Here is a 12,617-nt window from a genome sequence, read left to right as displayed (position 1 = left end):
CTGCTCTCAGAAATTATGAGTCATGTAGGGGACCGAGTGACTTAATCTTCATTACAATTTTTTGCGATCATGGTCACCCAAGACAGTTATGTAAAATTAACAATAGCAATGAACTTGGTGGAAATCATCAAGGTCCTCAATGATCTTGATCACCAACACATCACCCTCAAGTGGCAAGGGTGGTGGGTTCCACCCCAGGACTGGCACGGCTAAAATTTATAAGCACAGTCGGCAACCACTATAATCTAGGACACCTGACAGCCTTAAAACTGGGTTCACAAAAAAAAAAAAAAAAAAGTGAGTGCATAGCAAGCCATGCGCACAACTGTGCACACGACGTGTGCAAAGTCGGTTCTCAATTTAAATCTGTTAATTTCAGCCAATGAAATTTCGCGATATATCCGACATCTGTTGGCAGTGTTAGTAATTTAGTAAGTAACTATATAAACTACCAAATAATTATCCAGTGAAAACTGACCAGCAATTTGTGAGCACAATTTTACAACATATAAATAAGGGTTACATAAAATTTTTAAATAACCATTCTAACCATGACACTTTTTAAATTTACAATTTTTGCTAGTGACTCATAAGTAATGGCTTTAATTAATTTTCAAAGCAGGAATTACATCCAGAGCATTGTAATATATTGACAATTTCGTGTTTCAATGTAATTGATAAATATAAACAGTTCTCTAGTCCCACAAAAATGGCTTCTCATTGGTTGTTGCGCCATGTGTACGTAACAGAAATAAAATATATTCATTTCCCTTCTATGAGCAGGACCTGTATCCCATGCACATGACCATCCTATGTGCTATTGTGAATCAGTATGTTTGAAATCATGGCGGTTAAAGCTTGTGCACTCGACCTACTTTTATTGTTTCTGTTATATTTTTTTCCCATTATGCACCCAGCTTAAGACTCCGTGCATTAGTGTTGGACAAAAACCTACCTTTACATAACTTTTTTTTTATACTGGAATTAGGCATCTTAGGATTTTCACAACTTACAAAGCAATTTGGGTGGAAAAATGTGTTAGGTATTGTCAACCTTGTTTAACATTTGACATTTTTAGCAAGTCCAGCAAATTGAAAAATTCTTAAGGCAGGTCACAGCATTAGGAAATTATTTATTTTTTGCTCGAAAGCATCACTAGTAGTCAGTCTCCTACAGTGTTAATTATACACTGATATTATTTTATGATTGGCAATTATAATATAAAAGATTATGATGCATCACCCAACAATACTTACAACCAATAATTTAAAATATTAAAATGTAGTTTTTTCCTTCCATGTTAGTGTGTTAGCAATTTTCCTGCAAGCGTAAAGCTGTAATCTGTTAACCCCAACTAACCACATCTAGGACTTTGCGACCGGCAAGAATTCCGACACCAACCACTAGAACCTTCTAAACTATATATCTTTTTACATAAATCACTGACCTGTAGTCGAACTGGGTGCCTCGTTGTTTCTTGTTCTTGCGCATGAGCAGCGAGTTGACCTTGCCGGAGCGGAAATCAAAGGTAGCCAGATCCAAGGTGTTCCCGAGGTACCGTGCCAGTTGTGGCTTGCTCCGAAACTTCTTGCCATCCGGGCTGAGAACACAATGCAACTTTCATTCCTGAACAATCATACATAGACCCCAAAACTATTGTCAACTCAAAAGTTATCACATTTTTATTGACACGATAACTGCCGTAATTTTGCACAAATCAATTTCAAACAGATAAATAAAATACATTAATGGAAAATATTGGCCGAGTTTGCTAGTGGTTAGAAATGGGGAAGGTTTTTTGAAAAACAAAATATATCCCAAATCTCCCATAGTAGGTATTACGAATATTGCATCCATTTTAATGTATTATAACTTGTAAGAGTAATAGCCTACTAAAACCTTTTTTCTGAATAAAATTTTGATATAACTAACCATAAATGCAAGGGTTGGAGGATAAAATAGGCACACCATTAAAAAGTTTGTAAATTTTATAATTTTTATCTAAAACTTTTGTCTGTTACATTGTTTCATTAGATAAACCATTGCTACATAGGGTTGAAAAACACAGGGGTAGAATTAAAAAAAATAATAATTTTCGAACTCTGCAGTATTCACCAGATATGTATAACATCTAACCTCGGTGACAAGCGAATTCGTGAGTTCTCACGTGGCAAATTTACTTATAATATGATTAAGTGTGGGAAAACAAGTTTGAAAAGGATAGCCCAATTAATTTAATACAATTTTTTAACTAATGTATTCAGTATAAATAAAATTACAACACTTAAAAAGTCTGTCCACAAATTAATTACTCTTTAGTTCAGTCCACAGTTTACTCTCCCCACTGAAGCTCGGCTCGACAGTGGCCCTCTCTACTGCTCGTCTCTTACCGTGCACCTCTGTCCAACACACTGCCTCGCACTACTCACTCGTCCATCACACACAGCACAGTCCCGGTGCACCAGTCTCCGCACACAAGGTCCGTTGCTTATCCGCATTCGCGCACCAAGGGGTCACTCGCCCTCTTCACTCTACTGCCTCGGAGGCTGGCATCACCATTTTTATACCCCTCCACCTACTTCTGGAATGGTCTCGCATCACTCTGAAGTGTCGCGCCGTCAGTGTCGACTTGACATATGAAGCTCCCAGAAATATGACATCCTATTTATGCCACTCCACGAGGCAGCCTCAGAGAGCCCGCAGATTCCTCCTCAATGACAAAGCGCTGAGGAAGGGGGAAGCGTGAGGAGGGATTTATTAATAAAACTTTTTATATAATTATTGGGGTATCAGTGTCGAACCTGTTTTCCCACTTGTATCAGTAATGCAGTAAGAAATGAACATAATAATTGAAATGATAATAGCATTTTCATTGAAGTTTCTGTGTTAGAGCATATTTTTTATCTGCCTCTTACACAAGGAAAGAATCTAACTTAATGGAATATTGGTAGTACATTAAATTTTAACAGAGTCTGCCCCAAATTATCACCAAAGCATTGGAACATTTTGTGCACCATCAAGCATATGGATGTTTATCTCAAACAGTTTAGATTTGTTCCAGTCAGGCTTCAGACTAGCTGACAGTTGGCAACCAAACGTGAATTAATGTCACTGATAGCTTAGTCTAGTATTTGATTGATGCGAAGTAGAGAAATCTGCTTAAACAAGTAAGGCACTCGACTCAAATGTTGTTAAAATTTTATTATTATAAATAACATTCATATTAAAATAAGCTCGTAGTGTTTACATTTAGTTGGAAGGATGTGTTGTAAACCTGGGTAAGGCATTCATGTGCGTATTTTATTGTTTAAAACATGGGAAGCAGGGCTGCGACACGTGTCAGGTAGTCTCGCCCGGAAGTCCAGCACGGTGCCACTGACGTCATGCGCGCAAACCGTTGCGGGATTAGAGCGGCCCGGCTTCCCCCCCCCCCTGCCAGCGCTCCCTCCTTCCTCGGCACTGTCATCTATCCCTCAGTGGCCTGGGAATCCAGCAGGCTTACTGAGGCCACCATGCAAAGTGGCATGAATACACACCACTTTTATGGATGCTTCGGGCATTGTTCTGGGCTGGAATGACGTGACACGTCACAACTACTTGAGTCCATTTCAGAAAGACAGCCAACTGATATAAAAGCGGCGACGCCGTCCTCTGTGAGAGTTCCAAGAATTCGAACAGGCAAGTTGAGTGTGTGAGTTTGGCATTGAGGACGAGAGACCATCTTTGCGAGTGGCGTGATGTGGACTGATGGGACCGTGCTTGTGTGACAGTGTGGACAGGTGTACTTTTTAAGATATTATCAAAATGATAATCCGTCTACTCATGAATGTGCATAAAATATTTATAACTATTGACACCATGCATCCCACACTTTTTTTTATAATAAAATACATGTTTTATTATTTACACTATTCTTAATTTATATTTATTAAAATTTATTTATTTGGATTTTCTATAAAAGCGTGTTTTTAGTTTTTTAAACTATTATTTATTTTTTATAATCAGAACTGATACTTGGTGAGGTTTTCTGGAATGATATTTATAACAGCTGTTTATCCTTTTAAGCAGTAATTTATTAGCAAAAGGTTTTATGATAATACTTTATATTAATTTAACATTTTTAATCATTCTGATGGTTTGTTTACTTTATCATGAAAAATTTGGTTCAAGATAATTTGACTTGGTTTTTGACCACTCATTTAAGTTATGTGCTTTCACTTTTTTTTTTTTTTTTAATTTTTGTGAACATGTACTGTACATTAAGGAAATTAACATGTTTGCATTTTTTTTATTTATATAAACAGCAATGCATGTGCTTTATATTTTACATATATAATTACATTGTAGAACTTTGACGGATCCTTGGCTCCCTGTGGGATCTACGGAATAAAAATCAATAAATAAATATTTTTGCTAAGGTTCCTTATTTAAGGCAGGCTTATCAAATAGTTTTGCCAGTTGCATAAGCATTAGAGAGAAAGAAAGAGGGAGAGGAGGAGAGAGAGAGGGAAACATATTTTGTGGGTGGGAAAATATATTACGTGAGGTAACTTTAGGCAAATTTTGCAAAGGATCATGATCATTTTCACGGCCGAAAAGTGTTTTGTCATTGGTTGTTGATGATGTAATGAGTGCATTTTTTGTTTCAGTGAACAAGCTAGATTCGTAGGTCACCATGTTAGTCATTACTTGGGCATCTGAGAGAATAGACGTGTTAGGTGACGGCTCACCAATTTAATACAATATTAATGTAGCAAAGTGAAGAATTGTTTTCACGCCTGCGATCCGGGCTGCGCTGTTATTAACCTTTTTCGGACAGTTATATTTATCTTTACGACCACAGGCAGCAGCAAAGGCCTAGAGTGGAGCCTTTTAGTCAATTGGTGGCCATGCCGAGCAGACAATGGTCTCTTGACCATAGTTATCGTGCATAAGCAACTAGGGCATTAAATCAACATACAGTTTTTAATATTGTGCCTAAGTAATGAACTGAGTTGTTTGCGCAAATGGAAATGTTTTGTTTCCAAGAGCTTTTTCCCCGTAATGTACTTGTTTTTATGGTCATTTCAGATTGTTAGTTTTTCTTGAAGGATTTATAAAAAAACCAGTAAAAATCAGTTTGTGCCCGAGAGACATTTCTATAATCAATCACCAACAAAAATACTTTTTTTTTGGAACTTGAAAGTGACGTCGTCCGACCGAAGGCCACCCTAAAGCCCGACCTGCAACCGCCAGTATTCACCCCGCTAACGGAACGCGCCCCTAGCCATGGCCCACCCGAGTCAGGCGAGCCACCAACAACTAAGGTAGAACCCGGCCTTCCCCAAATAAACAGACCGTCACTCCAATCAATCACGTATAAAAACAAACACTAATTATTAAACTATGTTACGTAGTAATTTAAAGTCGGTTGACGGAAGTGCGACGTAGGAGTGCCCGGGCACTCACGTGTGTAACTACAGCAATACGCGTGTGAGTGTTCCCCTGGCGGCCTTCTGCCTGAATCAATCAACCAGACCTTATGACATAATTATTCAAACCTTGTGTTGCGTCATTAACCCCACCAGAGCAATCTGACAAGAGACGAACAGTCGCTGGTGTGACGTAAAACATTCAAACATAATAATTCTTAAATATATTAACTTTCAATTCATAGAAGGGACAAATGACCTTAATTCAGCCTTTATAATTAATATAAGAATTTAGCATTATTGGATTCTCTTATTAACTTGTCAGATCGGAAATTAACGTAATGAGGTCAACCCTGGCGCGAGGGCCACCGAGCCTCGGCCGGACGCCATGACATGGCGCCAGTACAGCGCGACTCGTGGACCGGGGCGGACGCACGTCCCACGGAGAGACATCATCCTTTGTCCACACCGAGTTCACTTCTGGTAAATATAGTCATTCTTCAAACCCTTTTAATAATCTCTCCGTGTGTACCCGGTCCAGCTTTTCGGTCCAGGACCTAATCCGGCCGTATAAATATCACAACCCCCCCCCCTGCAACACACTTGGTCCGCGGGGTAGGTGCATTATCCGGTACGGGCCGACTTCCGAGGACAGAACTTTTGTTAATTCTCAGTCGCTCCGGCGCTGACACTCCCCGTAAGGGAACTCTTGAGCGAATTTAGCTGCGGTCCGCGCTCCACTGCCGTGGACGCGAGCACCGCCTCAATACGCAGATTTACGGGATTGGCCGCCTCCAATCGCCCTCACCCCTCGTTGAGTAACCAGGCTCAGAAACGCCTAGGGACACGATAATACGGAATAATTAGGGACTTTGTAACATTTCTTTGTAACTTTGTGCAACGCACCCTCGTGTAACATTTTCTTTTGTAAACTTGTGCAACGTAACCTTGTGTAACAATTCCTTTGTAAACTTGTGCAACGCAACCTCGTGTAACATCCCTTTTGTAAACTTGTGCTACGGTAATTCAGTAACTCTCAGACTCAGTTGCGTGTAATTGTGTAATTTGTATCTTGTAACGTCAACCCTTGTACGACGTGGCGTGTAACCAGCAACGTTACACCAGAGCCACTGTCGACCGAATAAATGACACACGTCATTTATTATCTCACTTCAGCGTACGCTTCTTTCAACCTGCTATTCCCAACCCCCGCCGAGTAGGGAAGTCCTCAAACCCACGCAACACCGCCGACGGTCCTAGTGGGCCACGCAGGGCAATCGACCCCACGACCCAACTACCGACTAGCACCAGAACTAGTCTGGCGCCCACCCGGAATCATTACATTTGCAACCGCCACTCCCGCTAAGAACCGCACCGGGACTCGAGCCCGAGACCCCGGACGACGGCAAAAGTATGTTCGAACCCAACAAATTCTTCAAGTTTTTTTGTTTGTATGTGCAATCTATACCAATTTTGACCTAGCCATAAATCTGGAGTGTTATAAGTTGAATGCAATTTTTTGCTTTAATTGCATTGCATATCATGTGATTCTCCATATATAACACAGTGTATATTTTGTATTTGGAGTTTTTATGCAGTGGAAGGTAAATAAATGCAAAAGGGGAGAAAAAAAAACATTAGTCCTTTCTGTGCTTCCAAATCCAAGGATCAAACCTTGTCAAGGATGTTTTTTTAGCAGTATGGAGGCTGACTTGTGGCATGTGATAGCATGTAATAAAACTTTTTAATTAATATACTTAATACCTCTATTGACTAAAATATTCCAAAACACACACACACACAGACCCACGCTGGAAATATAAGTTTCACAACAGTTCATTCCAAGGCTACGTTCATGCACATTCGTTTCCCCCCCTTCCTTTTTCTCTTTCTGTTATGTTTACTTAAAAATAACACATTGAGGATTTGAATTTTTAATTCCATTTAAAGGGTATTTGATTAGAAGTTTTATGCTAATTGGTTAAAACAGTGATAATTTTTTAAAAAAGCCACATTTATGAAGGAAAAAAAATACAAAGTTAGTAGTTAACCATTTTAAGGTACCTGTTTTTTTTTTTTTTTTTTTTAACACACTTGATGTTTCTCTATTATCCAAGGAAAAATTGTTTAAAAATTTGTACTTGTTTCTGAGAAATTACTGATTATATGTTACAATAGGAATTCCATGTCAAGTGATCCAAAGATGATTGCTTGACCATTTTATAATCAAATAATTTTTTGGCTGTTGATTCCTACATGATTAAAGAGTCAAAACACTAATTGAATATTTTAATTTTTTTCTGAATTTTCGTTTACAAAAGTGCAGATTTTTTCATTGGTAAGGATTTGCGTTAACTTTCATTACCTACTTGTAATTGGTGAACGGAGGTTGAAGAAACAAAAACCAATTTATTCAGGAAGATACAGTCTTTATTATTTTTGGTACACATTTAAGAAAAATAATATCCCAAAATCAAAACTTAACCTTAAAGTTAAACTTCAAAAATGACACATTTTCAATTTCCAAAGGTATATCATTCAAAAGAAATCTATTTTTCATATTACTTTTGCGGGGATGTATAGCTACCTTAATGCACTATATTTAAAAAAAAATTTCAACCCTGAGATTTGCTTCTTTTAAGCTTTTTAGAAGGTTAAAAAAAAAAAAGTGACACTATATCTTTGTTGGAACAAAGTTTAAAAATCTGAAATTTTTACAGATGCACCCTCTCCTCTGTTGTGTATTATACTGCTGTAAAGATTTCATGTTTGATATTTATCTGCAAGTCAAGTTAGAGAACTTTAAAAACCCCATTAAAATGTATTTTTTGCAGAGAATGATGGAGCATTAAATTTGACTAAGTATTATTTTTATAAATAATAATTTAAAATATAATCTCAACTAATATTACCTAGGTATTAAATTCAAACATATTTTTTTTACATTAAGTATGTTGTGCACATTTTCTTTGACTGTTACGCAGTCTTTTTTTCCAGGCAGCAGTCAACTGTACTCATCATCTTCATACAATAACTTCGTATTTGACATTGTTTCCGAATCAATTATTTTACATTTTTTCTTAGTACGTTCAGGTAAGATTCCTTGTTCTTTTGTAATTTCTTTAGCTAATCAAATTAAAAGTTATGAAACATTCAACCATTTACTCACTTTCTCTCTATTCCATAAAATAGGAACACGGCTCAGAATTTTCAAATTGGTTTCTTTATCAGATACTTTACATTTTTCTGATTTCTGAATCAGATCTTCATATGCACGACTAAAGAAGAGGCTTCATCACTGGTCGATGAGAAGAAATATCTTGATCAAATGACAACTTAAAATTTTATTTATTTGTATTTGAAACTGTATCCAACTTTTTTTCAAAGCTGTAACTCTTTTTTTCTGTGCTCAGTTTTTTTTTTTGGGTAGGGAAAGTCCTAACATAGTAAATGCTGAGTCAATTTTATCAAAAACATCTGATGGTTCATGATAATTCTGTATCATAGTGGTCCTCGGTATTTAATTCTTGTTCCTGTTTAACAAAAATTTTGGTGTAGCAAGTTGGACTCAACGACTTAGCATGAATAAGTGAAATATTGTCAATATTCCTTTCTTTTGATAAGTGGTCATCTGTTATTTCTCTAAGTCCTTTTGTTATATCTTTTTTGTGTTGCTGAAAAGGATCAAAACATATCTTGCGAAAAATGTAGATGAATTTAAACAAGAAATTTGTCTCATGGTACTTGCAGACAGTTGTTACTTTATGACCAAATCAACTTAAAAATAAAAATTTATCCTTTTCAGAACAGCTGTTTAATGTTGCAATTGTCTTCGGCACACCACCATACACACTCTTACGGTACTCATCTTTCTTGAAAATTCCAATAGAATACTGTGTTTACATATTTCCAAATCACAAAACCACTTAAGTCAAATGCATAAAGTAAACTGAACTATTGTAATCAGTACCTAATGCACACACTCTCACTCTCTCTTTCCCCCATTTTCAGTTTGTGTATGTAAATGTGCACATGCATGTGTGTAACCTTGCGTGAAAAATAGCCTAAACACCCCCCCCCCCCCCCAAATTCCCGCACAATCCCGAATTACAAATATGTGCAACTGAAAGAACTTTGTTTTCTAATATTTACAATCTCAAGTTGTAGTGTTGACGACATCTTGCAATTTTCATGCTTTATAAACAAAAGTGATTTTGTTGCGTTGGTTTGTTTGCATCATTACGTTCTTTGCATAGTTTATAACTCGGCCTTAGGCCCATTCTGCAATGAAGGAAGCATTGACAGATCAAGTAAATAAAAACATATCTCATGGAATGGAGTACCTACAATGGCATATATGCGGACACAAACCCATACAAATTAAGCCTGAATTACAATAGCTTATCGCATCAGTCATCGTTTGTCCGTTAGTCGCCGAGCAATTTAAAACACACCCAGCTTGTCTGTTAAAATATTTTTCCATTTCAATGCTGACAACTGTTGAGATAACTTATATTTTGGGAAAAATTCAAATTTCTTTTCACTCTGGTATTTATTTTCAAATTTCCAGCATTAGAATGCATAATTAATACACTTTTGTAAAAGATACCATTTTAGTTTCAAAAAAAGCTTTTTAAATGTGTTCAAACGTAAGTTAACAAATAATTTTGGAAGCAGCTAGGCAATTAAAAAAAATTAATACCTACTAATATAATAACATTTAACACGCACACACTTTGAAGACATTTGGAGGTTATAATTTCACCGTCAGTCCGTCAAAAGTATAAAGTTTCCAAGCTTTTGACGTACGGAAGAACTTATTCGGGCCATATTACTGGCGGCAGGTTACGTGTTGACGGTCGGATGAAGAATGCAGGCGACAATCTATTGTAATTATGGCCTTAGCCTCGAGAACACAATTATTAATTTAAAAAAAAGCTAGGACTTTAATCATTCACCCATTGTAAATGCATGCTAATTCATTAATTACAGAATACAACCTGTAGTAGTAAACATCAATTTTTCCTGCCGACAATCCCGTCTTTCGCGGAACTTCTTCTCTCTGCCAGCCTTTAGGTAAAGCAGTACACTCAAACTTTCTCTTTTCACAAGACATTATTCCCCCCCGTTATTAAGGAAAAAAAACCGATATTCACTTTAAAAAAATAATCGGTTAACTAACATTTAATTCGTCAATTATACGTAAATAAACTAAAATAACAAAGGAACACCCTCCGCATAAACGTAAACATATTTAACCCTGTTTTTATAATGAGACCCCTCTCAAAGGGCAGAGATAACAAAACAAATATAGATCAGACAACGGGAAGCCTACGATGTACATTCTGTATCGCACAGACCCAAATACTCACGTTGGCAAGCCTTCTTTCAACAGACGAGAGAGCCAAACGACCGATCGTGCATCTTCGGTTTTTTTTTAAATTCATTGTAAATGAATAAATATACAATTCATGGTAACTAATGGTCAATTAGGTTAGGTTAGCTACATTATAAATACTTTAAAATATTTTGGACGGTTGATTTGGTTAGGATAGCTACATTAAAGATACTGTGAAATGATGTGACGCCGCCGTCGGTGCTCCCTCTGAGAGCACAGGCCGTTATGTGTCCTCAACACCTGATAAGTGCCACGCCCCGAACGCGCCCGTGCGCGCAACGTAGTGCAGTGCCCCGAACGGCGTGACATCAGTCACGGCCTCCTACGTGTGCAAAGCGCCCGGCCGGGTGTGGCACTGCGCAAGGGTATTGTTTATTCATGCATTGGATAATATAAACAGAAACTAATAAGTCTAGGACTATTAATAATTATTGTTAATTTAACTATCATGTTACAAAAGGTTATAATTCACAAAACTGGCCGAAGTCATCTTCCCGTGCTCCGCAGTTTTCCCGCGGAATTTCCCCCCTCCCTGACCGCGGCGGCCAGGGAGGTTAGTCAGTCGCCATCCAGCACTCGCCCGGGCCGGCAGCCCACGCACGGGGAGCCTTCAACTTTCGCGCCAACATTCCGTAACTGCAATAGGTAATTATAGTCCAATCGTTTTATATTAGCTCCCCGGTCGGCCCAAACCGGCCGTTAGCGATCTCGCGCGGTCTATTAATAAAGTGTGTAGTCCATTCACGGACTTTCTATTTCCTACGTAATTAATTAGGTGACCCCTAGTGGCACCTGCGCCTCACGCTATTACGTCCCACCTCGGGACATAGTTCTTTGCCCACGCAGGGCGGCACTGCGCCAAACGCGACCACAAACATTCGGACGAGTCATCAACTGGGACTTGCCACGGCCACGTGTACGATATCGTTCAAGATTCCCACGTGTCCGTACCCAGCTTAACGTGGCCCTCGCCACCCCGCGGACTAGCCGCCTGTGCATATCCTCCTGTGCGGGACGTACCACAGTGATTTAGTGTAATGTGTTTTCGTAAGTAAATTCGCGGGACCTACCGCCCTTATAGTGTAATGTGTTTTTGTAAGTAAATTCGCGGGACCTACCGCCCTTATAGTGTAATGTGTTTTCATAAGTAATTGGCGGGACCTATCACTCACGCACCTCGCGTTACGTCCGCGGACTTTCGCATAAACCAGGACAGGTTCATCGTGCGCGGAGCTTAGGTCGACGATGAAGCGGCCAGTTACGTGATCGTGCGACATGTAGAGTGTGCTACGCAATAAAACGACTACAAGTACGTGTGCATTTCATTAATCAGGCGTCCTGGGAGGCCATAACAGCCCGGGGAGTCCTTTGTCGCCGCATCCCTGCCTGCAGCCACGAGGCCAGGAACCCCACCCTTGAGATTCAAAATTAACCCACTAGTGTAAATTTACGTAAATTCAGATCAGGCAACGGGGACGGCGTCAAAATGGCGCCCAACTAGTGTGGCTAGAACATCACCAAACTCTTTCGACGAACAAGCCAAGAAAACGAAACGGAGAAATTAGCAGACAAAGGGCTCGAGTAGGGACAGGGCAACAGCGCGCAGCGTGGCAATACCCCGCGCGACGGAGCGGCGCCGCGCCAGCCGGACAACCCCACCCCGCATTCCTGCCCGCGCAGTACACCTTCCCTCCTCCGCCCGAGACCACCCCTCAGCCCGCACATCACTCCGCTCACCACCCCTCCTCTCCTACGCCCGATACCACCCCTCAGCCCGCACCTCACTCCGCTCACCACCCCTTCCCACC

The 12,617-nt window shown here is 39.3% G+C and overlaps 1 protein-coding gene across 3 annotated transcripts in view; it reads right to left on the bottom strand.

Annotated features, from left to right (window-relative positions):
- Positions 1-10,884, bottom strand: part of LOC134536725 (methyl-CpG-binding domain protein 3) — a 73,298-nt gene extending 62,414 nt beyond the window's left edge. The window contains exons 1-2 of one of the 3 annotated variants that reach the window (XM_063376609.1): positions 10,784-10,884; positions 1,448-1,600 (exon numbers count right to left, since the gene is read on the bottom strand). In XM_063376609.1, coding sequence (XP_063232679.1) covers positions 1,448-1,595 — 148 coding nt within the window. In that variant the 5' untranslated portion in view covers positions 1,596-1,600; positions 10,784-10,884. Of the gene's footprint in view, positions 1-1,447; positions 1,601-10,411; positions 10,719-10,783 lie in introns of those variants that run through there. The other 2 variants (XM_063376626.1, XM_063376618.1) reach the window with 2 other exon arrangements.
- Between the last annotated feature and the right edge of the window lie 1,733 nt (positions 10,885-12,617).

This window comes from Bacillus rossius, chromosome 1 (genome assembly GCF_032445375.1).
Source record: "Bacillus rossius redtenbacheri isolate Brsri chromosome 1, Brsri_v3, whole genome shotgun sequence".
Lineage (NCBI taxonomy): Eukaryota > Metazoa > Arthropoda > Insecta > Phasmatodea > Bacillidae > Bacillus > Bacillus rossius.
The sequence above is the reverse complement of the archived record's forward strand: the minus strand, read 5'-3'. Positions and strand labels throughout refer to the sequence as shown.